The sequence below is a fragment of the Raphanus sativus genome, chromosome 6, assembly GCF_000801105.2.
Source record: "Raphanus sativus cultivar WK10039 chromosome 6, ASM80110v3, whole genome shotgun sequence".
NCBI lineage: Eukaryota > Viridiplantae > Streptophyta > Magnoliopsida > Brassicales > Brassicaceae > Raphanus > Raphanus sativus.
Genome location: NC_079516.1, coordinates 13,298,509 through 13,323,796, shown reverse-complemented (window position 1 = coordinate 13,323,796; position 25,288 = coordinate 13,298,509). Strand labels below are relative to the sequence as shown.

The 25,288-nt window shown below is 34.8% G+C and overlaps 4 protein-coding genes across 9 annotated transcripts; 2 read left to right on the top strand and 2 right to left on the bottom strand.

The window, feature by feature from the left end:
- Positions 1–1,246: 1,246 nt before the first annotated feature.
- Positions 1,247–2,856, top strand: LOC130496238 (uncharacterized). Of its 6 annotated transcripts, none has more exons than XM_056988161.1 (4): positions 1,247–1,790; positions 2,049–2,131; positions 2,259–2,328; positions 2,444–2,856. In XM_056988161.1, the coding sequence occupies exons 2-4, from the start codon at positions 2,106–2,108 to the stop codon at positions 2,654–2,656; spliced, it is 309 nt and encodes a 102-aa protein (XP_056844141.1). In that variant the 5' UTR covers positions 1,247–1,790; positions 2,049–2,105; the 3' UTR covers positions 2,657–2,856. The 6 variants fall into 6 exon arrangements, with proteins under 6 accessions (XP_056844141.1, XP_056844142.1, XP_056844140.1 ...); XM_056988162.1 differs by having other exon boundaries at positions 1,247–1,614; positions 2,444–2,855; XM_056988160.1 differs by having other exon boundaries at positions 1,247–1,978; positions 2,444–2,855.
- A 2,444-nt stretch (positions 2,857–5,300) lies between these two features.
- Positions 5,301–7,407, bottom strand: LOC130496027 (PLASMODESMATA CALLOSE-BINDING PROTEIN 1-like). The gene is made up of 4 exons (XM_056987762.1): positions 7,175–7,407; positions 6,585–6,821; positions 6,338–6,371; positions 5,301–5,792 (listed from the first exon to the last, which is right to left on the bottom strand). The coding sequence occupies exons 1-4, from the start codon at positions 7,230–7,232 to the stop codon at positions 5,522–5,524; spliced, it is 600 nt and encodes a 199-aa protein (XP_056843742.1). The 5' UTR covers positions 7,233–7,407; the 3' UTR covers positions 5,301–5,521.
- A 574-nt stretch (positions 7,408–7,981) lies between these two features.
- Positions 7,982–20,810, top strand: LOC108812185 (DExH-box ATP-dependent RNA helicase DExH14). Its single transcript, XM_018584371.2, has 49 exons — positions 7,982–8,218; positions 8,348–8,412; positions 8,486–8,666; positions 8,737–9,166; positions 9,271–9,336; positions 9,726–9,830; positions 9,914–10,210; positions 10,435–10,551; positions 10,636–10,695; positions 10,915–10,986; positions 11,065–11,181; positions 11,271–11,432; positions 11,588–11,653; positions 11,791–11,943; positions 12,026–12,109; positions 12,307–12,381; positions 12,463–12,594; positions 12,667–12,732; positions 12,927–12,992; positions 13,070–13,192; positions 13,317–13,466; positions 13,783–13,995; positions 14,131–14,286; positions 14,376–14,600; positions 14,673–14,774; positions 14,862–14,942; positions 15,027–15,107; positions 15,354–15,557; positions 15,640–15,756; positions 15,860–15,982; positions 16,197–16,286; positions 16,409–16,534; positions 16,616–16,678; positions 16,879–16,967; positions 17,117–17,207; positions 17,412–17,561; positions 17,651–17,842; positions 17,952–18,017; positions 18,152–18,307; positions 18,390–18,533; positions 18,760–18,827; positions 18,917–19,082; positions 19,190–19,252; positions 19,360–19,455; positions 19,589–19,756; positions 19,857–20,027; positions 20,107–20,247; positions 20,334–20,465; positions 20,554–20,810. The coding sequence occupies exons 1-49, from the start codon at positions 8,109–8,111 to the stop codon at positions 20,635–20,637; spliced, it is 6,255 nt and encodes a 2,084-aa protein (XP_018439873.1). The 5' UTR covers positions 7,982–8,108; the 3' UTR covers positions 20,638–20,810.
- Positions 20,811–24,242: 3,432 nt separating this feature from the next.
- Positions 24,243–25,219, bottom strand: LOC130494702 (protein LEO1 homolog). Its single transcript, XM_056989976.1, has 4 exons — positions 25,071–25,219; positions 24,890–24,994; positions 24,594–24,809; positions 24,243–24,512 (listed from the first exon to the last, which is right to left on the bottom strand). The coding sequence occupies exons 1-4, from the start codon at positions 25,197–25,199 to the stop codon at positions 24,372–24,374; spliced, it is 591 nt and encodes a 196-aa protein (XP_056845956.1). The 5' UTR covers positions 25,200–25,219; the 3' UTR covers positions 24,243–24,371.
- Positions 25,220–25,288: the final 69 nt, after the last annotated feature.

Genomic DNA, 25,288 nt, shown 5'->3' with positions numbered 1-25,288 from the left:
TTAAATAATAACTTTTTTTCTAAAACACAAACAAATTACAAACCGGATTGTTGGGTTTATTAGTTTAACTGCAGATCCGGATCCAATTTAAACAAAAATTGGATATAAGTGTATAGTTATGCAACATCACAAATTCAATACAGTTATCAAAACTTCTTACTAATATTTTTTTAAGAATAGAATACACAAATATGATTACAACAAAAAACAAGATATGATTTAAAAATACAAATATAAAAATTAAATTGCTAAAAAGTTAATTTAAAAACAAAAAGATGCCCGCCCTCTGAAGGACGGGTTAGAATCTAGTCTTTCTTTTAAACAAAACAACTTTAAATTAGGACACTTTACCATTGCTTCACACTGTAGTAGCAAAGAGACACATATATAATCAAAGAAGACTACTTCTTGATGAAACATAATCTTGATTAGGTCCTGCTTTACCGGTCTCATTAGAATCTTCGGCTTAACTTCGACTACGCCAGGTAAGGTACGACACACTTCACATATCCATCGCATGGGAGGGTTATAACACTTCCTTACATCATCATCAATCATCATCCTCATTTTTTCTGCATATCTTACAAGGCTCCTTCATATTTTTCTTCTACATGTAAAAACTAAGAACAAAGACTATCGAAAAACGTTCTCAAGAATCAAGATGATTGAAACGTAAGTGTGAAATGGTATCAAGTGCTTGAGAAGAGATTTATGGACCTGAGAGAAGGTTTATGTTTAATAAGAGTGGTCACTACACCAAGGTGCCAAGTGTCAATAAGATTAAGAGAGAGCGAGAGGGTTCCAACTCACGCCCACATGAGAAAATAATGACATTAAAAACACACAAGGGTTTAAGGTTTTCTATAAGAGTGAGTGAGAGATTTCATATCAAAAGAGCCTCACTCTGGAAATAAAAATAAAAGATTAGAAGCATGTTTGGTGACAACAAAAATTGCATTACTGGTCCTAATATCTTTATATATAAAGAACTGTTTAATCTCTCCTGGTGAAGCCACGTCAGCCGCCAGCGCACAAAGTCTCTTCCTGTCGATGTGACACGTGTCACTCTGCAAATCGCATGTTTCAATCGTCTCTGTACCGTCTGATTTATTTACGTAGCGCGCATATAAACTCTTAATAATATTGGGCTTTATTCAGTATTGGCCGTTCGGCCCAAAAGTCGAACTCTGAAACCCTTTTTTTTTGTTTGCGAGTGTCTGTGTTATTCGGAACGCTGTCCCACGGCGACGGTGACCCTCTGTCTTCTTAGCGACTTCTGAAACAGAATGAGTTATGGTTTTTAGGTGATTAATCACATTTATTCAGACGTCCACTACGAGATATTCAATGCGTTTTTTGGATCTCATAGGCGGTGTGTGATGAGTATATATAGTTGTGAGTATTCATCCTCTTCAATGCATCTTCTCTTCGTTTCTCTTACATCATACAGACAAAAGTTCTTATGGCTACTCCTAGGGTTTTTCTCTCCGATCTGAAGTCAGGCAAGTGTTCCTCCGTCGTCGATGAAGAGCAGACTTTTTCATCGGGACAATTAATCTCGAGAGTGGTTGGAAACCGCCGTCGTTGTTTAGTCGATCAAACTTCTTCTACTCGGTAATGAATTCCGCACCGTTACGATAGTCTTCTGGATTCATGCATCGTCATTAACGCAATCACATTAACACCATTTTCTCAATCGTCGCAATATCTTTTTTTTTTTTCGTCGCAATATCTCTCATTCAGTGAATCCATTCATTCATTCCATGGTGTGACTCCACTTCTATAAATATGTAAGTTTGCTTCCTAAAGAACATCAATTCAATCCTCTTAATCACATGAGAATTCGTTCCCAAGTAGTTTACAGAACCAGGTACTCCACGACAGTCTTCTGATGTATCTACAGCTAAGAAACATTATTACTGGGAAATGAATAATGTAGTTGAATGAAACAATTGCTTGAAAACTACAATAACAACAGGTCACCTTCGTAAACGTCCGTCTTGCAGTGAGAATCATGCATCAACGGTCTTGGTGGTTATATGCTACAGGTTTTTTGAGGAGGCTCAGCGCAACACATCACATGTTGAAAGCAGAGCGCAAAGATAATGGTATCGGATTTGTTGTTGCAGTGGTAAGTTTTTATCTTCATGTTTTTTGCTTTGAAAATTACAAGGCAAAGGCCTTTGGAGCTGTCAATGACTAAATGGTTATTCGGTTACTTACTCATATGTTTAATTTTGGTACTTTTTCTTTACCAGGAGCATTTGGATCACCCACGTTCAAAGCTTACAAATAAAAGTTCACAAACGTCTCCATGAGCAGTTTGAGGTAATGAATTCACCTGCATAGCAACTAAACAGACTAACCTTCTTTACATGCTTTCTAACCAGAAAGGGTATTAGTCCTTCATTCCTGAATATTGTCTCATATTGTGTGTGGGTAGGTTTTAAGATCAACTCGCAATGGTGTAAGCAGGTTAATGGTTTGGAGTGCTGTTTATACCAAAACATGTTGCATATATGTTCCGGTTAAAGAAGAAGCATTTTATATTGTGGAAAAGGATGCAGAAGTAGCAAATATTGAAACTTCTGGTGCAATCTGCAAGTCCTATCGTGAAACTGATATGATGGTCTCTTTAGACATAGTGCGTGTATAAATATAGTTGCTCATTGCGTATAAAGTATGGTTGCTCACTACAAAATCGTTTTTGGATTGTGCATAAAGTATAGTTGTTCATTAGGTAAATCGTTTTTTGCCTTTTTTCTTCTTGATTTAAACAAAGTCAAATTCATACAGTGAGATTTTAACTCTATATTAAAAAATATAGTGAGATTAAATTTATACTTCTAATAATATCAATAATTTTATTCCCAACTTTAACAAATAATATGTTTTTACCATTTTGAAATCTAAAACCTTACAAACCCATGCCGTATCTTCTCATAACTACACTAGAGTGAGGCATGCATGATATAATCAGAATTCAAAAGTTTCGATAACTACATCCCTGCGTGTAATGTCATGAGAGTGGCGATCATATACTTCAAGAACTCTATTTTAATTGACAATTACTACTATCATATATGAATTTTAGTCAGCAACGTCTTTAATACTCACCTCATAATATTTACGGAAGCACAAATCAACGATAGCTTCATTTAACACAAACAAGTAAAAGCTTTAGAAGATTTGAGAATGGTCTTACGAGAAACTCCAGAACTCCAGTGAATCTGACCATGGTTTCGAGTCCATTCAATGCAGAAAGCACCTTACGTTATAGTAATTCAGTGACAGGAATGAGATTTTTTTTAGAAAGAAACCATCATAGGAAGCTGGCCGTTGATGATTGGTAGTTGGATTTCATTGAGAATCAAAAGAAGTTTTGTGAAGCTTAAATCAACATTCTATGAAGAATCTGGAGCTGAGAGAAACCAAATACTAGAAGCTGCGTATGAGCCATGGGAATCTTCAGAACCAGTGGAAAAGGTCACTAACTCACTCCATCATCATTGACTCCATATCACTTTCACAAACAAGAAAGTGTCGAGCAAGTATATATAAGAATTTAGTCAAGAAGTATAGATAAGAACTTTCTTATATCTGAATGCTACAATTCGACCAATACTCAGACCACTCAGATTTAAGAACATAACTAGATTAGGACCCGCCCTAAAGGGCGGAAATTGATTTGTCAAATTTCAATTAATAATATATGGTATATATAATATGTGTATATAATATTATATATATTTTGTGTAACATTTATATATATATATATATACATATTAGACATATATATATAATATTTTATTAAATATATATAGAATTTAATAGTGTTATAATTTGTGTTGTACTTGTTATTAGTTTGTATTTAATCTTCTTCATTTTTAGTATAATAATTTGCCTTGTCACATCTTTTACCTTTTAACTTATACACATAGTTATGCCCTTTTTCAAAAAAAAAACTTATACACATAGTCTCGTAAAATGTAATATATAAAAAACATATTTAAAAAATCTACTGACCATATGCCACCATTATTTGGTTGTTTGAACAAAAAAAATCATGTTCTTGCATAACTGTGTATGTTGTGATATGATGTAGGCGAAGAGTAAATATATGGAAGTAAAGTTAGTGATACGAACATGAGCATATGTTGGTCTATGCCACAATTATTTGGTTTTTGGAAGATCAATGAGCATAAGCATACACGGTCTTTGTATGCTTATGTTGTAAATGAGTCGGATATTTTTTCTCTTATGTCTGGAATGATATGAAACTCGTTGATTTAAGAGTGGTTCAGTTTTATATGATCTAATTATATTAAGAGATTAACCAAAAATATTATAAAAGTATTACTGGTTAGCTTTAACTATTTGGTTAAGATTTGGTTTAATTTAAGTTAGTAGATTGCATTGTATAGGAGGCATGATATATTCTAGCAACAACTATGAAAGAGTCCAAAATTTAAATGAGAACTTCAAATAGTAGATAATCCCTAAATTAATAGATTGGTTTAAACTATGTTGGTTAAGATTTGGTTTAATTTAAGTTAGTAGGTTGCATTGTATAGGAGACATGATATATTTTAGCAACAACTATAAAAGAGTCCAAAATTTAAATGAGAACTTCAAATAGTAGATAATCCCTAAATTACTAGATTAGATACTATCTTTTTGGAATTTTTTTAAATTTGAAAATACTTTAAAAGAAAATTTCCATAAATATGAACACACAAATTATAAATAAAAAATGCTATGCTTTACTAAATTTATGCAATATCAACACATGTTTACCTAGAAATTTCTTCTATTTTAAATAAAAACATATCAAATATTTATTAAAATATATATTGAAAAGAAAAAATTCATTATTAGTGAAATACACATAAAAAACTTCTAAAACCAAAAAGTAGAATCAGAAGTAGTCATTTATCTACCTTAAAAGTATTCAATTAAAAAAAATTATTAGCAACATATATAATTGTATTTTTAGTAACTGCGGTAGTTGTATATATACTATTTGCTTACTGAAAATAGTTTCATTGAATTAGAGGAAAAAATATATATGAACTAAATTGTATTTCATTCCTTTTAATAATAAGATAAAATACCACACTAAAAATAACAAAATATACACTAAAAATAACAAAACTTTAATTTAAGTTCAACTTAAATTAAAGTAAATTTAATATTTTGAAATATTTAGTAGAACTGATAATAAATTTACGTAATTATTTCTCACACAAACCGGCCCGTAGGGCGGGCCAACCCTAGTAGTAAAAGAAAAGAAGAACCAGGAGACAAGATACATTTATATATAAGTTTTTAACTACGATCAAATCTACCAGAAACCATCACGTGGTAAGAGTACAAGCAAGAGCTGAAATCTTCTTACAACAAGAACATAACATAGAGAGAGAGACTCAGAACACACAGACAGATAGATTACCAACTAAGCTAGACCAATGTCCTTAATACAATAAGTTGCAACAACAAAACCAGGGGAACATGAACATCCTTAGAGCATCAAGAAAGAACAGAATCCACTCGAAGCGATCAAGACAAGGAAGGTGAGCAGTTTGCTTGAGTTCTTGAGACCAAACGCGCTGCTTTCCGTCGTGTAGTCCGGGTTAACTCCTGTCCCGTTGGCTCCTGTGCTATTGTTCCCAAAAACTCCATTGGTTGAGGTTCCTGAATAAGGACTGTTGCCACCAGGAAGTGTGGTGGTGCTTGAGCTGCCTTTTGGATTGGTTGTCCCAGGTGTCACTGTTGTGCTGCCTCCAGAGCCACTAGAATCGCAAACAGGACCAAGTTAACATTAAAGAGAATATCAGACATGAAACAACCACTTTGATGACTTTACAACCAGACCTTCATGAAACTTCAAAGCAAATTCATGTTATATAGTGTCATAAAAAGATGTGTCTCAGTCTCTAATAACTGAAGGGTCATATCAGTCAAGAACACTGATCATGCGTTCAAAACTGTAACCAATAAAGCAATTGAATTGATTACATATATGATCTAAAGTTTCATTAAAGAACTAAAGAACTTGAGTACTTTTAGGCTCAGTTTTGAACATTGTCATGTAAAAAGAGTCGCGAAAAAAAAGTGACGGACCGTTCACACTAGATTTTGAATGATGCTATCCCTTTCACATCAAAAGAAAGAAAGAAAAATAAAAAAAGTTGCAAACTTGGGACCCAAAATCAACTTTTTCTCTTTACCACTAATATAAATAGAAAACAAGCTGCTCAAATTCTTGGTTTTGGTCCCATGAAATGCAAATGTTTCTTTCAAATTCTAGATATAGCCATTTGAATCATAAGCATACCTGGCACTAGTAGGGAAGGTACATCCTGAATAACCTGTAGAAGAAAAAAAAAGGTTCAACAAACAAATAATATGTTAATAAACTGATAAGTATCCACAAAATTGTAACTAGGAATTAGTCTTTGTCACATTGTAACAAAAAACATAAAGCTTTCAACTTTCTGTAACCATCAATCAATCAAATGTAGCATTGTATAACGAGAAGATGAATGAAATCAAATGATGATGGTATGGTTGAGAGTACTAACTTGGATCGGAGTTAGTAGGAGTGGCAGTGCCACTGAAATCACAAGTGCCTGAAGCTTGACGCTTCTTTTGGAAGAAGCTGTTGACTGCATAGTTGCAGTGAGACCTAACATTGTCAGGGTTAAAGCAAGGTGCTTTTGGGTGAATGGGGTTACAGTCTGCTCCATTTCCACAAGCATAGTCTATGGTCTTCTGTAACACATTATCACTCAGGCCTTTGCACACACACCATGAGGCACCTACATAGACCCAAAAAAAGACAGAGAAGCAACACTTAGTCACTGATTCAAGATACCATTAGACTCCATCAAGAACAGAGGACAAATCTTGATTTTTTTTTTCATTATCCAGAGGAAAAACCAACCAAGGAAAAACCTAGATGCCAAGAGAAATAAATATGAAATACTTATAACAATAAATATAAAAATGTTGATTTTTAATCTAGTAAAAAACACTGAAGAACAGTAAAACTCTTGACTGTTACAAGAACCCTTTTTCAGACCAGAGCCAAAAGGCTTGAGACTAGGACAGTGAAGAGAAAGAGACAAGACTAATGGTAAGAATCTTAGAAGGAAGAGTAGAAAGTTCTTACTAGAATGGTCAGCCATGGCTAGAACTAGAAGGAGAAGTGAGAGAACCAGAGCAGCCATAGATGCGTTCAGAGAAAATGTCACAGTGTGGAGATAGAGATAGAGAGATCTCTAGAGAGCAAGAAGAAGAGAAAGTGGAGAGAACACAAGAGAGAGAGTGGTGTGGTGTGTACCCTCCTTTGTCTCTTCTCAAAACCCTTTTGAGTGCTTTTTTGCATCATTAAAGAACTTAGCTCGTGTAGACTTTTTTTTGGTACGTATGGTTTGAGATTTAAATTAAAGAGACATTCTATTATTAATTTTTGGTAGATATAAATAAATAAAAGACAGTCCATGTTTATTGTTTATTGAAAAAGCCAAATTTGTGTTGCAGGCTGTGGTGTTCCACACGAATGTCCAAAAAACAAATTCTAATTTAAAAATTCAAACTCAAAAACTGTGACTATATTACAGTCCATGTAAATATTTAAATTGACATTATTAATTAATTAACTATTTGCAATAAATGGTTCAGAATTCAAACTCTAACGGGCTATTCTCACCAACCTAAATCCCTATACCAACTAAAAAAGGAATAATTTATTATTGGTCCATCACATGTTAAATTATAAAATATCTATAAAAAAAGAAAATCTTTTCGCGTTGGACTAATTTTGGGCCTGTTAGCAGCAACCTTTGTAACTAGCATGATGGGCTTTATGTCTAATATATTAAAATGTTGGAAAAAAACAACGACAAACGCCGTCGTTTCAGTGGACCCGTATTTTAGCGGGTCGGTATACAAGTCCTAGCAACAACTGTTCGTCAAGTATTGAAGCGACGCCGTTTAAGGGAGAGCGATCGCCTTCCTTCTTCCCAGGAGAGTTAAACCAGAGAGGTGGTGAATAAGATTCCCACAGAAGAAGCCTAAACGACGCAGATTACAGCGTTTTAATCATGTTAGCTCAGCTTCCTCGCTTGACAAGCTCTCTAAGAGACCCACTCGACATCGATCAAGCCTACCTCCGCCGCAAAACTATACTCCAAACTCTCAACAAGCCTCGCAGGTCAGCTTTCTCCCTCCCCGAGTTCCTGAGATTTCGCTTCGATTTTGGAATTCAATCGTTTATTAGGGTTTCAGTAGGATCGATTAGGTTTCACTCATGTGATGACGATGTTTCGTTGTCAAATTTCAGCTCTGGGAGTCGCCGCCTTGATGAATCTGATCTTGCTAGGAGGATAGTTCATCAATGGGAAGGAGGTGATTTAAGATACTTTTATATGATCTAAAATGGAATATGAGGTGTATGTTGATTGGAATTGGTGTGTAACAGCTTCTCCAGAAGTGAGGCAAGCATACAAGCAGTTTATTGGAGCTGTAGTGGAGTTGATAGATCGGGAAGTTCCATCAGAGGAGTTCCGTGAGGTTGCTTTTACAGCGTATCGTCTGTTTGGCAAGCCAGTGGATGAGGAGGAAGAGAGTGGTTTTAGTGTTAAGAGCGTTACTGAGAAGAAGTAAGTGCTCCTGAAGCAGAGGCAACATATGTGGAGATTGCAAAATGTTTATTTTTTTTTTGTTTAACAGGTTGGAGTTGGAAAATGTTGTTGGGCATGGTGTCTCAGATGCTAATTTAAAGAACGTGGCCTCCTTTGCTCTGGCCCTCTACTCGATACAGCCTGCTCATGAGTCTGAAGTATATGCGGATGAGGTTGATGATGGAGCTGAGTTTGGTGCCGACCTTGTTTTTAATCTACCAAGTCGTTTTCTGGTGGAAGAATCTCTTGGCGAGGGAGGATTTGAGGATGAAGAAAGAAGTGAAGCTCATGCATCGTTTTCTGAAGGGTGGAGTGATGTCAGTGACATGACAAAGAACCAAAATGCAGGAAAATTTGATTTAAGTTGGCTTAGAGATGCATGCGGACAGTTGGTTAGAGATAGCAATTCACAACTTTCCCGTGATGAACTAGCTATGGCTATATGTAGGTTTCTGGATTCGGATAAGCCTGGTGAAGAGGTATATTTGTTGTGGTGAAAGATTTTTGGAGTTACCATACCCAGTCCTGCAGCATATACTTGCAAGTGGAAGTAAACAGGATTTTAACTTTTTTTTTCCTGCAGATAGCTGGAGATTTGTTGGATCTTGTTGGGGATGGCGCATTTGAGACTGTTCAAGACCTTATTATGGTAAGCCTGGCGTGTATATTGCTCTTTTATCTGAACTTGTGATTGGACACTTTTTGCCTGATTAGTTTTAGATTCTAGTGTATAAAATGCATTTCTCAAGGGTTGCTGTTACATTTGAGTTGTAATCTTTATCTTTTAGCTATTAGTTAAAGTTACGTACTAGCTTAATCTATGTTCTTGCAAGCCGGCTTTTATGGTGTTTAACTGAATCAGATTCTAATATCATTGCTGAATGTTCTCGCTTGAATTAAAGTCATTCCGTGAATATGTATGGGTTTGTGCGTAGGTATAGTAAAAAGGTTGTTACTTAGGTATATAGTGAAGTTGTTTTCTGCTTTCTAGTTTCTTAGAAATCAGAATGATGGCTGACTTGTTGATTCCGTTTTCAGCATCGGAAGGAGATTGTTGATGCTATCCATCATGGTCAGATGATTCTCAAGTCTGACAAAACAGCTTCAAACACCCAAACCCGGATGCCTACATATGGCACACAGGTAGTGCCATTGAGTGAGGCCTTCCATATAATGCTGTGTCAATTTTTTTTCTCTAGCCACAGTAACCCGCTGCCACCTTTCAGGTTACTGTTCAAACAGAATCCTCAAAGCAAATTGAAAAACTTCGGCGTAAGGAGGAAAAGAAAAACAAACGCAGTGCCGAGCTTGGTTTAGAGAGTGAAATATCGGAGGCCAATTTTTCTCATTTACTAGAAGCAAGTGAAAAGAATAGTGGGTTTGACGACCTGATCGGGTCTGGAGAAACCAATTCTCTTTCCTTTGCTCTCCCACAAGGTACTGTAAGGAAGCACTTAAAAGGATATGAGGAAGTCTTTATCCCGCCAACCCCTACCGCACAATTGAAACCAGGCGAGAAGCTGGTACGTCTCATCCATATCTAGAAGATAGATGACAATTCTTGCATGCCAGAAAGTTAACTCAAGTGTTCTTCAAACATATTAATAAATTTTCTAATTTAGATCCTATTGTAGCATTTTCTGTGAATCTGCGTAAACATATTAATAAATTATCTAATTTAGATCCTATTGTAGCATTTTCTGTGAATTTGCGTGCACTCGTACTCTAAATTCTTGCATGTTGCCAGATCGAGATAAAGGAATTGGATGACTTCGCTCAAGCTGCTTTTCATGGGTACAAAACTTTAAACCGTATTCAGAGTCGAATATTTCAGACAGTTTACAACACCAATGAGAATATATTGGTGAGTCATATGTAAAAAAGTTGTCCATATCGAGCGACAATGCGAGTTACCTTCTCAAGCATAAGTATATTATGTACGTTGCAGGTCTGTGCTCCAACAGGAGCTGGAAAAACAAATATTGCTATGATCTCTGTCTTACATGAGGTAAGTACTATTTACTTGGTTAATTTTGTTTGTCCGAACCTGATACTATCACAGACATGCTGAAAACACTTTGAGATTTTATTTACGAAGAGAGTGAATATTTTTTTTTCTTTTAAATGTGTGTATGTTGTTCTGTAAAAGAAGTCGATATATTTTAATCACGCATTCACGCTAAAATGTTTCATGCTTTACTCAAATATGTATGAAATTGACTTGCAGATTAAACAGCACTTCAGGGACGGCTTCTTGCACAAAAACGAGTTTAAGATTGTTTATGTAGCTCCTATGAAGGTAGAATCATGTTAACATAATCTAACGGATGAGTTTTGTCGTCAAAAGTTTTATTTACTTTTTTTTTGTTCTTCATAGGCGTTAGCGGCAGAGGTCACATCAGCTTTTAATCGTCGTCTCGCTCCATTAAATATGGTTGTGAAGGAGCTTACAGGGGATATGCAACTCACCAAGAGCGAACTTGAAGAAACTCAGGTTTTACTTAAGCTTATGAGATATACTTAAGTTTCCTGCGGAGACATGCAGGAACTGATATGTACCTGTTAATATTGATTGTGAATTAGATGATCGTGACAACACCAGAAAAATGGGATGTCATTACTCGCAAAAGCAGCGACATGTCATTGTCAATGCTAGTAAAACTCTTGATTATTGACGAAGTGCATCTTCTGAATGATGATAGAGGTGCAGTGATAGAGGCATTAGTTGCTCGGACCCTCCGTCAGGTAACGTCTTATTTTGATCATAACTTTTCCGTTGTTGAGTTAAATTCTATAAATAATCTTGCCGTGAATAATGGTTTTGTTAAAGCAATTCTTGAAGTTGTACTCCTCTATTTGGGCATCACGGTAAAATCTGTTTAATTTTTGTTCTGTACCAGGTTGAGTCAACGCAGACAATGATAAGAATTGTAGGCCTGTCAGCCACTTTACCTAGCTACCTACAGGTCTGTTCCAATATCTATCGGTCACGATGTTGTTATGCACTACACTGTGTTACTCCCTATTTTCTCGTTGGTCGCAGGAAATTAGAGTCGCTCAATTTATATTTTATATTTAAACCTTTTTGCGGGGTGGATTTCAGGTTGCTCAGTTTCTACGAGTGAACGCAGACACTGGCCTTTTCTATTTTGATTCGAGCTATCGCCCAGTTCCCTTAGCTCAGCAGTATATAGGCATCACCGAGCATAACTTTGCTGCCAAAAATGCATTGTTAAATGAGATATGCTACAAAAAGGTCTCTTTCTTGATTAAAGCGTCTTCCGTTTCTATGTTAATATGGACAGTCACTTATCTACACGGTAATGCTTTCATGTTAGGTTGCTGATTCAGTTAGACAAGGTCATCAAGCAATGATTTTTGTTCATTCCCGGAAAGACACTTCAAAAACAGCTGAGAAATTGGTACATGATATTCTACATATTTTACTGCTTCTCTATACCCGTTCTCTTCCAAAATTCATGCATTTCTGTGTTACCTGATATCTTAAAATATCGAGTACACCTGAAAATACGTGTGGATGATTTCGCTGCAAATATGATTTCTCAACGGATTTCAAAATCCAGATTTAGACTTACTTAACTTCAGTATTTTCGTGTAGATTGATCTTGCTCGGGAAAATGAAACTCTGGATTTGTTCACGAATGAGACTCATCCTCAATTTCACATAAGAAAGGTAAATAAGTGAACTATACATCATCTTTTTAAAATTCATTGTTGCTACTAATTTCTCAGATTTGTTCTAACTGTATCTCAGAAAGAAGTCATCAAGTCCAGAAATAAGGATCTTGTCAAATTTTTTGAAGCTGGTTTCGGTATTCATCATGCTGGGATGTTACGATCTGATAGAACACTTACGGAGAGGCTGTTTTCCGATGGACTCTTGAAGGTACAAGATATTTTGTCTGCTTTCTCTTTATTATGTAGATACTTATTCTTCCAACTTGTTTTGGTCATTCAGGTGCTTGTTTGCACTGCAACTCTTGCTTGGGGTGTTAATCTGCCTGCACACACAGTCTTAATTAAGGTATGCCTATGTGTAGAGTGTAGACAAATTGATTTATTTATATTTTGGCTGCTTTGAAAATGTATGGTTTTTGTATTGCCAAACTTCAATCTTAATCTATGCCAAGAGAAGTTTCTCTTATTGTTGGAGATCAACAAGTGGTTCTACGAGTTTATATAATTTTCCTTATAGTTCAATATGTTTTTGATTTCCAGGGAACACAACTGTATGATGCCAAGGCTGGTGGGTGGAAAGACTTGGGAATGCTTGATGTCATGCAGGTAAAGAAAAAAATCTTCTTCAGAAATGGTATGACAATGCAATATTTATTAATTTATCAAACTATTATATGTATTAGATCTTTGGAAGAGCTGGGAGACCGCAGTTTGACAAGAGTGGTGAGGGAATTATTATCACATCTCATGACAAGCTGGCTTACTATCTTCGGCTGCTGACGAGTCAGCTTCCCATAGAAAGTCAGGTATTGGGCACAAACCTAAAAGGACTTTGGTTTATCATCCTAATACATAAACTCCCTGAAAGTTCCATTTGTTGTTTGATATGTTGGCCATACAACGAAGTTCCTATGTAATTCTTATTTGCAGTTCATAAGTTCCTTGAAAGACAATTTAAACGCAGAAGTCGTATTGGGAACTGTGACTAATGTTAAGGAAGCTTGTGCGTGGCTTGGATATACATATTTGTCAATTCGGATGAAGTTAAATCCTTTGGCATATGGCATTGGATGGGACGAGGTACGTTTTTTTTTTTTGCATTTTGATGTTTAATATTTAACTTTATGTTTTCCTATATTTCTTGGGAACACTTGCTTACATCGGTAGTCTGGTCTGGATAGCTTTCTGCATTCCGTCTGATGAATATCTTTGTTCTTCCCTCCACTTTAACAAAGAGATATTTGTTCACCGGTGTTCCAAAATTTTGTGCTGGTTTTGTAAGCTCTAGAAGTTCACATTGAGATCTTAATCCTGCATTTTGTTTGTGTTCATAGTGTGTTTTTGCTAAAATATAAATATGTGCTTAAAACCATTCTGGTCGTGCTACTCGTCACAGATAATTGCCGATCCTTCTTTAACGTTGAAGCAACGGGCCCTTGTGGCTGAGGCTGCACGTTCACTGGACAAAGCTAAAATGATGAGGTTTGATGAGAAAAGTGGAAACTTTTACTGTACTGAGCTTGGACGGGTTGCAAGTCACTTCTATATTCAGTACTCTAGTGTTGAAACATACAACGAAATGTTGAAGCGGCACATGAATGAAAGCGAGGTTTGATATAATCTTTCTGTTATTAAATTTCTCTTTATTGTTTGTTTTAAAGTTTAAATGGTTCCACCACCTTTTTGCTTGGTACCTTGCTAAAGTATTTTCCATTGTTCACTGATTTCAAATTATCTGGTGTAGATAATTGATATGGTTGCCCATTCTTCTGAATTTGAAAATATTGTGGTAAGAGAGGAAGAGCAGCACGAACTTGAGACTCTTGCACGCTCTTGCTGTCCCTTAGAAGTTAAGGGAGGCCCTTCAAACAAACATGGGAAAATTTCGATTCTCATTCAGGTCACTGACTTTCACAATCACTGCACTACCTAGAATATGAAACATAAGGTTGATATAGAGTTCTGATAAACTGATTTTTTGACCTGCAGTTGTACATATCTCGTGGGTCAATTGATGCATTTTCTCTGGTCTCTGATGCTTCATATATTAGTGCTAGTTTAGCACGTATAATGCGTGCCCTATTTGAGACATGTTTGCGAAAAGGCTGGTGTGAGATGACTTTATTTATGTTGGAATACTGCAAGGCAGTTGATCGTCAACTGTGGCCTCATCAACATCCTCTTCGGCAATTCGATAGGGATATACCTTTTGATGTAAGCTTCTGATAATTACATATTGACTTGTAATATGAACTATTTTTTGTCTAATTCATCTCAATCAAACAGACATTGAGAAAACTTGAAGAGCGAGGGGCCGACTTAGACCGCTTGTATGAGATGGAGGAAAAAGACATTGGAGCACTAATTCGTTACAATCCTGGGGGAAGGGTATATATATACATATCATAAGTTCGATTAGCTAATGCATCTATATATATGGAGAAACACACTAACATTTTTGGGCTATTTTCTTAGTTGGTCAAGCAACATCTAGCATATTTTCCGTCTATTCAACTGACAGCTACTGTTAGTCCTATCACCCGCACTGTGTTGAAGGTAGCTTATGGAAGGCCTTTTCAATAATTGATCGCTCTTCAGATGGCAATCTATCTAACGTCATCCATTTTGTCACAATTTTAGGTGGATTTGCTTATAACTCCAGATTTTATATGGAAGGATCGCTTTCATGGTGCTGCTCTTCGTTGGTGGATTCTCATTGAGGTTGTACCATAGAACTCCCATCAAGACATATGTGTTGCAGTGACAGAAAAACGAGCTGTCATCTATAATCTAGTATCTCATCATATAGCGCTACTAACCACTTGGAGAAAAAATAGTCGTGTTGGATAGTATTGTAAACAAGCTTGCCTGTTAACTAACGACATAATATCTTGAATATTTTTAACTCTTTTGGCAGTGTTAATACATTTCACTATAACACTTGTCTTATGCAATTGTCTTTGACAGGACACAGAGAATGATTATATCTACCACTCGGATCTTTTTACACTAACGAAGCGGATGGCTAGAGGGGAACCGCAGAAGCTTTCTTTTACTGTGCCTATTTTTGAACCACATCCGCCGCAATACTATGTTCATGCTATATCTGATTCCTGGTTGCATGCAGAGTCTTTCTACACAATCTCTTTCCACAATCTTGCACTACCAGAGGTATATTGCTTCTATTTTCTAAGCGGTCAGTAGATCATTTCTTCCTTTAAGTTGGTCGTTCCTAACAGTCTTCTTCCTTAAGGCACGTACGTCTCACACGGAGCTTCTAGACTTGAAACCTCTTCCTGTGACTTCTCTTGGGAATAGGTTGTATGAATCGCTTTACAAATTTTCACATTTCAATCCAATACAGACTCAGGTTTGGGCATATTCTGGCCTATGCTTCCCTCATTTCGGTTCGTAAATGTTTCTCTTCATTACTCCTTTTAGTTAATTTGAAAAACGTATCTTTGGTGTTGCAGATTTTCCATGTCTTATATCACACAGACAACAATGTTCTTGTGGGAGCTCCAACTGGAAGTGGGAAAACTATATCTGCTGAACTTGCAATGTTACGTCTCTTCAGTACCCAGCCTGATATGAAGGTATGAGTTCTCAGTCTCCTAAATCTGGCTAACTATTTAGTGGCAGTACCCATGTCAATTTATTTTAGATGACTATTTATGCTGGGTTACTGGCCTGTTACTAAATCTCATATTTAAATGAAGTCATGAGTCTTTAAAGCGATATCAAACATTTGTTAGTTTCTAGTGCTCTGTTATCCTAAATGGCGATGCCTACTTTTTCTGCGGCACGCAGGTTGTTTACATAGCACCACTAAAAGCCATTGTTCGAGAAAGAATGAAAGATTGGAAAAAGCATCTTGTTGCTCCACTTGGAAAAGAAATGGTAATCGGAGATTGCATGTTATAATTAATATTGCCTTGCACCATCTATACATGTTACAGACTCGGAGTCCATGTGTTTATATTGGCTACCAGATATTATGCCTAACACTCGCGTTTCCGCAGGTTGAAATGACTGGAGATTACACTCCAGATTTAGTTGCTCTCTTGTCTGCTGATATCATCATATCTACCCCAGAAAAATGGGACGGCATTAGTCGTAATTGGCATACTCGAAGTTATGTAAAAAAGGTACATCTCTTTGTCAATAGATTGTTGTATCGGATTTACCTTTTTCGTGTGTGAGTAACTTATAATGTTTTGTGGATATAGGTCGGCCTTGTTATTTTGGATGAGATTCACTTGCTAGGTGCCGACAGAGGACCCATCCTTGAGGTAAAAGTCTAAAAACGAATATTATATTACATTTCTAATTACTTATGCTAAGCTCCACCAATTGCTTAGAAGTTTATAGCTATATATCATGACACCTGTAATTTCTCTATGGTTTTGGTTAGGAGCTGATATACGTTCGACAACAAGTTAATTTAAATTTGTGTGTTCAACCCGATTTATTTTCAATATGCATTTTCCAGGTTATTGTATCTAGAATGAGGTACATATCATCACAAACAGAGCGCTCTGTTCGGTTCGTTGGTCTTTCTACTGCTCTGGCAAATGCAGGGTTCGTATTCTAACTTATGTGTCTCTTTAAATATGGAGGCTCTTTTCTCTGTGTGTTAATTCATTTTATCCGTTAAAGCTCAGTGTGCTGAAATTTCTGGATGTAGCATTACTTTTTGACTTTTTCACTTGATGCCATGTTTCATTCAGTGATTTGGCTGACTGGTTGGGTGTTGGGGAGATCGGACTGTTCAATTTTAAACCTAGTGTTAGACCTGTACCGATTGAAGTTCATATTCAGGTAAAGTCAAATGTCTTTTGTCTACTGCGAACGATATTTTATTTGTCGCCTACACAGTACTTGATTATCAATTTTTTTTTTTTTGAATGAATTATCAAAATTTCAATATGTTGAGCTGTTTTATTATCATTTTCGGTGGGTGGTTATGCGAGGAAACCACCCAAGCAGCAGACTTCTGGACTCAACCTTGTTTTTTTCTTTCAGGGTTATCCCGGAAAGTATTACTGCCCAAGGATGAATAGCATGAACAAGCCAGCATATGCAGCCATATGTACCCACTCACCTACAAAACCTGTTCTTATCTTTGTTTCATCGCGAAGACAGACAAGGCTTACCGCGCTGGATCTTATTCAGGTATGATTTTATCATCAAACTCAGACGCCAAGTAATATTCCGACTATATAACTCTAATATCTTTTATCTTCTTTTCCTATGAAACAAAGTTTGCGGCATCAGACGAGCATCCGCGGCAGTTTCTGAGTGTGTCAGAGGAAGACTTGCAGATGGTCCTCTCTCAGATCACTGACCAGAATCTCCGACATACGTTGCAATTTGGCATTGGGTTGCATCATGCAGGTTTGAATGACCAGGATAGATCTGTAGTGGAAGAGCTTTTTGTGAACAACAAGATTCAGGCACTTTCCTCACCACTAGACTGTCTCCGTCCTTATTCTTTAAATCCATGTTTACGTGTCTACATTTCATGCTTACATACTGATGGTTGATACCATGCTTCCATTTCAGGTTTTGGTCTCAACAAGTACATTGGCATGGGGAGTGAACCTACCAGCTCACTTAGTTATTATAAAGGTAAAATCAGATCCTCTGCTATCACATTGTATCTATTACACATGAGTTGTTTGAAGTCATTCTCATATTATTTCTTGTAACGTATTATCTTTTCTCTTTACTGTTGCCGTTGGCAATATTTTCCAATGTCCCAGGGAACAGAATACTTCGACGGAAAAACCAAAAGATATGTTGACTTTCCCCTTACAGAAATCTTGCAAATGATGGGGCGTGCAGGACGTCCACAGTTTGATCAACATGGGAAAGCGGTTATTCTTGTACATGAACCTAAAAAAAGCTTCTACAAGAAGGCAGGCGCAACTGAATTCTCTAGCAATCTTAATATCCCTAGCATGAATTTTACCTCAATTATCATCTTTCCTCTGAATGCAGTTCTTGTACGAACCATTCCCGGTAGAAAGTAGCCTGAAAGAGAGGTTGCACGATCACTTCAATGCAGAAATAGTCTCTGGGACGATTGGCAACAAAGAAGACGCTGTGCACTATCTTACATGGACGTATTTGTTTCGTAGACTGGTAACGATTCTTCACATTCCATCAAAAAAAGGGACACAGCTTGACTAGTAATTGTGCTAAGTTCATAATCAGTTTTCAAGCACTGACTAGTAAACTGTTTACCAAGATTGACACCAGCAGCCAGATTATTTTTTCCCTATAAGAATTCTATATTGCTACAAACTTTTTACCAAACCATAATTTGTCCGTGAAGCAATGTCTTATGAACTGAGTTTCTGTATAACAGATGGCTAATCCTGCTTACTATGGGCTAGAAGGTACTCAAGATGAATCAGTGTGTTCCTACTTATCAAGGTATATACGAAAATTGTATTATAAAGTTTCGCTAATAAGATGTTAATTACTAGTATAACATAGTGGTATTTTGGCGAATTTTCTTGTAGATTGGTGCAAGACACGTTTGATGATCTTGAAGACAGTGGATGCCTCAAAGTTACAGAAGATAGTGTAGAGCCTATGATGCTGGGTACAATAGCATCGCAGTACTACCTTAGCTACATGACCGTGTCTATGTTTGGTTCTAATATAGGCCCCGACACGTCGCTCGAAGTAAGAAGTCGAACCTATCAACTCTAATGCGAACTTGAGCATGAATATATCCATGCATGAGATTTTAATTGTTTTTTTGTGTCTTTTTTTACCACAACCCCTTTTAGGCATTTTTGCATATTTTGGCGGGAGCGTCTGAGTATGATGAACTTCCTGTGCGGCACAATGAGGTTTGTTTCTTTGTTCACACTATTGCACTTGGAAGATATATTTTTAATGATAAGCTGTCTACAGTTTTAGCTTTCTATGTTTTTTTATGCCCTCTTTTTTTCTGTAGGAAAATTACAACAAAACACTGTCAGAGAAAGTTCGGTATCGAGTGGATAATAACCATCTAGATGATCCTCATACGAAGGCAAATCTGCTCTTCCAGGTAATTTTACCTTTCACATTCCTCAAACTGTGAAAGATGAAAAAGCAATATTCAAACATTATGAGTTCATGCTTGAATAACAAAGTTTATGATTGTGAGCGTATTTTATAATGAACGACTCCCTCTGCTCCAGGCACATTTTTCTCAGCTGGCACTTCCAATAACTGATTATAACACGGATCTGAAGTCAGTCTTGGACCAAAGCATTCGAATCCTCCAGGCCATGATTGATATATGCGCAAACAGTGGATGGCTCACAAGCTCTCTGACGTGCATGCGTCTCCTGCAAATGGTTATGCAGGTACTCTCTCATCTCGTTCCACTTATTCTGAAGCAGAACCAATAGAAATCATGAAAAGAAAGTCTTTTTACTTGAGATCCATTTCTCTCTTTGATTGCAGGGCATGTGGTCGGATCAAGATTCGTCATTATGGATGATTCCATGCATGAACGAGGACCTTCTGGGATCTCTAACCGCAAGAGGAATCCACACGCTGCATCAGCTATTAGAGCTTCCTAGGGAAAGTCTTAAAACTGTTACCGGAAACTTCTCTGCCCCCAAGTTATCCCAGGTACCAAAACTTTCTCTCTAATACGTTCAATTCATGTACTTTTGTCTGACTTTCTCTATCCTGTTCCGGTCTTAATTAGGATCTCCAGCGATTCCCGCGTATACAAATGAATGTGAGACTCCAAAGGAAGGACTCTGACAGGCCTTCGACGCTGGAGATTAGACTTGAGAAGATATCAAAGAGGAATAGCTCGAGGGCGTTGGCTCCTCGTTTCCCAAAGGTTTCTTCTCTAAAGATTTTATTTCTACCTTTGAACATGCATTAAAAAAAAGATTCATCACGGTTTTACTTGGGTTACTTATATAGGTGAAAGACGAAGCGTGGTGGTTGGTACTTGGTGATACTTCAACGTCTGAACTCTTTGCTGTGAAGAGAGTTTCGTTCACTGGTCGTCTGATCACACGGATGGAGTTACCTCCCAACATAACCTCTCTTCAGGTTCGTTTTCTTTTTCGCTAACTTAACCATTCTCTCTTTTACTGTCTCAAATAATAACACGATGAAATTGTCTTTTATGTTTGGTCAGGATACTAAACTATTTTTAGTTTCGGATTGTTATCTGGGATTTGAGCAAGAGCACTCCATTGAACAACGACCTGCCCGACGCTAATGAGCCATCAGATGATAATGGGGGAGTCACTTATTTAAAGCATTGAACTTTTTAGATGTCTGAAATTTTTCAAAATTCAGCTTTTTAATAATAATTTTAATGTAAAACCAAAAAGGATTAGAGTAAACAGATTTACAGTGTTACAAATTTTTGGATTAAATCACTATTCAAGAGTCCAAATGTGTTTTTACACTTTTACTTTATCAGATGACTAGTATTATGCCCATGCAAAATAAGCATCTTTTACAATCATTAGAGAACATAGTATCAAACAATGCTTACCTCAGAACAAATTTAACATCTTTTCCAATCAACTTTATATCTCTATGAAGTAAAACTATAATCTATAAAACAAACCTAAAAGTATTATATAACGTGAACTTTGTAGCCAGTTTCCAAAAAAAAAAAGTGATAGTTATTTATAGTCTTACATATATTTTTTGTCATCAAGTCTTACGTATTATTTTGATAATGAGAAATGGAAATAGTCATGGAAGTAGTAGAATACAAATTAGTAGAAACTTATTTATAGAGTGTTATGAGTTATAGCATACTTATATAAGAATGATTTTTTCGTGCTCATACTTAAATAATATTTTAAAAATAATTAATCATAATAACTAATTTTATTTTAACGTTTTACGTTCTGAAGAAAAATCTACCTCTCCTCCAATTAATTATAAGAACAATAACTATAAAAAAACCTAAAATAACACATAGTTCGATAAAAACAAATTCGTAGTAAAAGTATTTTTATATGCATTCTTTTAATATTTATAACTTATTTGTGAAAATAGCTCTTGATTGCAAATAAAAAAAATTGCTTACTACAAAAAATATTTTCAGTGAACTATTTATCAAAGATTGATTATTAAAATTTATAGTTTAAAATGGAAATAGTGAATATTTTTAATAAGAATCTATATATCACAAAAATACTAAAAGAACATCTAAATTCAATACTTTTGGATACTTTTACAAGAAAAACATAAGCAAAAATATATACAAATTTTGAATAAAATATGAGAACAATATATGAGATAATAAATTAAAAATGCAAATGTGAAGACTTCAAGTAATGACTAGTTGGATAAACACTTTGCTTTTAAAACAATTATACAGAAAATTCCAAAAAGAAAAAAAATGACACATGTCACACACCAATTGTGCTCTATTTCTATTTATTTTGCAATTGCTATACTTCTGTATGCAAATTATTTTATTACATTTACAGAAGGGAATACACCCTTTATTATTATCTTCAACCAATAATACATTAATTACTAAATGATGATATATCGACTCTATTAAAATATAGTCTTAAAATATATCTACTAATAATTAAATCATACCACCATCGAGTAATTGAACCATACCAACGCTCTTATTATCGATTTAATTAACAATTGAACCTTTATCTATTGTTATAAAGTAGATGTCGTATACAATTCAAAGTAGATGTGATATACAATTCTTATCTATATATTATATCTTACGTACAAACTCTTCTTTATACTATATCTTACATTTTATCTACTTAAAAAGTGATCATTTAAATTTGGACCTATTCACATTTCACTAGAACTAAATATAAAACAATCTATTAAATTATAGTCATATTTGGATTTAACCTCATAGATACTTGGATATTTAATTTTGACTTATCTAACATTAACCTCCTAACTCTTATGAATTAATTATATTTCCTAATAAAATAATTAAACAAAACATTAACGGTGCTTTATCTATTCTCTTATACTATGAAACATAATTCATTTACATGTGATCTTTGATGCACAAAGTAGATGTAAATATTTGATGCACATAAAAAATCATATCACAATATTATATAAATTTTAGTATTAAAAATTTAATTATATACTGTAATAATTTATAATATAGTTTAAATATACTTAATCATTAATAAACTAATGTTCATTATAATCTTTAATGATTTTATATAAAGTAAAAGACCTTTATAATATGACTTTGTATAGATAAAAATATCGGCCGTGGAATGTTTATTATATATACATATATCGGTTTTATAATAATATCTAATAAATAAATTGATGATTTATATAATTTTTATATGTTATTAAATAAAATATTTTAAAAATTATAAATTAACCAATTTTCAAATTTTGGATTTTCTGAATCTAAAAAAATCAATTGTTAATGGAATTATATATACTTAGAATCCAATCAAACTGAATATAATTTTAAATTTGATCTAATAAAAACTAAAAGAATATATTTTGTTTACAATCTAACAGAAACTAAAAATCTATAAACTACAAAATTTCAAATTTCAGATTTAATATATCTAAACTAATCTAACCTATTTTTATCGACTATTCTGGACTATAATATAATATTATAGCAAAATTCAACTCAATGTTTTAAAATTTATTCGATAATTTAGAATTATCTGATTTATGAAAATGCCACTATTATTAATCTTTCAAATAATTAACTAAAGATTATGTTTATCAAACAAAACTTAACCAAATTTGTATGGCATATTAACTATACTATACTAATGCGGCAAAGGTAGTATACCTCCCATGTAAACTAATCGCAACAAAATATTTCCTATATGTTTGATTTAAAAGTATATTTTCAAAAAGTATGAATAATCTCAAGAGATCATGCAATATGAAATTTATATAAATTTTTACTAATATAAAAACTTAAAAAGTAAATAATTAATTTTTACGAGAAGTAAACCTTCCAATATTGTTTTCATGTTGTATGCTAATTCAAATTCAGTCACTTGCTTTGAAAAAGCAAACTGAAAATTTTTATTAAGATAAAAAAATAAATAATCAACTAACTTATCGTACAAATATTTACACATAATTTTTATATATTTGGTAAAAAAATAATCAGCATTTCAACGCGGATACTATTCTAGTATACTATTAAAAAAATTATTCTATAATATCTACTTACAAAAGTTTGTTGAACCTACTTATTAACTATTTATTATATATTGGTTCTACCTTTATTTTCTTTCACTATATAGATGCTTTACATTTAAAAGTCGTTTGTTACTCTCTACAGTTTTTCTATAATTACTCTAACAATAATTTTCCATGAATATAGGATACATGACTACATGTTTAACATGTATAACATCTTTAGGTGAGTTGGAAGTTAAAAGTCTTAAGGTAACTATGAAACATTGATTTAATAAATTACATGCAATCAATTATTAAGATTTGATCTTACATTCTTATACATGAATTAAATGATTAATCTTATTATAAAAAAGTTACATGGGTCTAAAACGGGTTGGAAATTTAAGTAGAATTAGTCAAAAAAGACTAGTTTAAATAGGACATGTTTATTTATTTTACAAATTCTAACAATGCATATAGCATATAATACATTTTTATTGAATTTTCACAAATGTAAAATATAAGGCACTTTTAAATATCGAGTAATTTGAATTGTTTTGATAAAAAAATAAAATAGTATTTTACAAATATAATACGTTCTTTTTACTTAATTTGGTTTCAAAATACTATTTTAAAGATATTTAGCAATTTCGAAATTAAATGTAATTAATATTTAGAGGTATATAATTTATATTTATAAAATTCAGTTTAATTGCTTAATTTTAATTTTGGTTTTTCGATTCACATGGGTAAATATGTCCCAACCTATACATTATCTTATATAACAAAAAAAGTTAATGAAATGGGAGAGTGAAAGATAGATGAGAAGTGTTAGTCCTCATCACTGTCATAAACCATGGCCATACGACGATGAGTCGGAGCTTTTCTCGGAGGAGACTCCTCCTCATCAGACTCAATCCCTTTCCTTTTCCGGCTACTACTTCCACCACGGTCCTTATCTCCCCTCACTCCCTGCATTCACCACAACACAACATTTGTCATGATCCTTCTCATTAACAAACAACATAACTTTATTTTGACTTTACTACGTACCTCAGCTTCTTCTTCATCTTCTTCTAATTCCTCTTCCTCATACTCATCTTCTGGTTCCTTGACTCTTTTACGTGAACGTGGCCTTTCCTCTTCCTCTTCTTCTTCCTCTTCCTCAGTCTCATACTCTGATTCCTCTCTCTCACTCTCTGAATACTCTTGACGCCTTGTTGGTCTCGCTGACGTCATTGAAGACCTCCCTGGAAAGCCTTTGTTGCTCTGGTTCAAGAAGAGGAGGTTATATAATTATTGTTTTGGCATATTACTCGAAAGGTAATGAGAATATATTTTTTGTTTACCTTCTTGGCGTTCATAATCCTTCGTTCCCGTTGCGCTTCAGCTTCAAGATCCTCCTCATAGCCACGGTTTGAGCGGTGTGAACCGTAGTGGTCCGTCTCTTCATCCTAAGTTCCAACAAAACTAATTAATGTTTAGAAACCTTTGCTTTTAGAAAATAGGAAGAAGAACAACAACACAAACCTCTTCGAGAGCATCTTCCAAGTACCCAGTTGAGAGCTGTCTCCTCGCAACAGGAAGTGGATACTTGCGCTTAACCTTCTCCCTTGCTTGACTCAGCTTTGTACTAGCCTTCAGGTTTTGGCTCTCCATCTGAAAAGTCAAATGAAAATTACAAAAAAATTGGATTTTTTGCTTGGAGCTCAAGTCAAAGAGGTTTACTACTTACCCTTTCCCTCTTC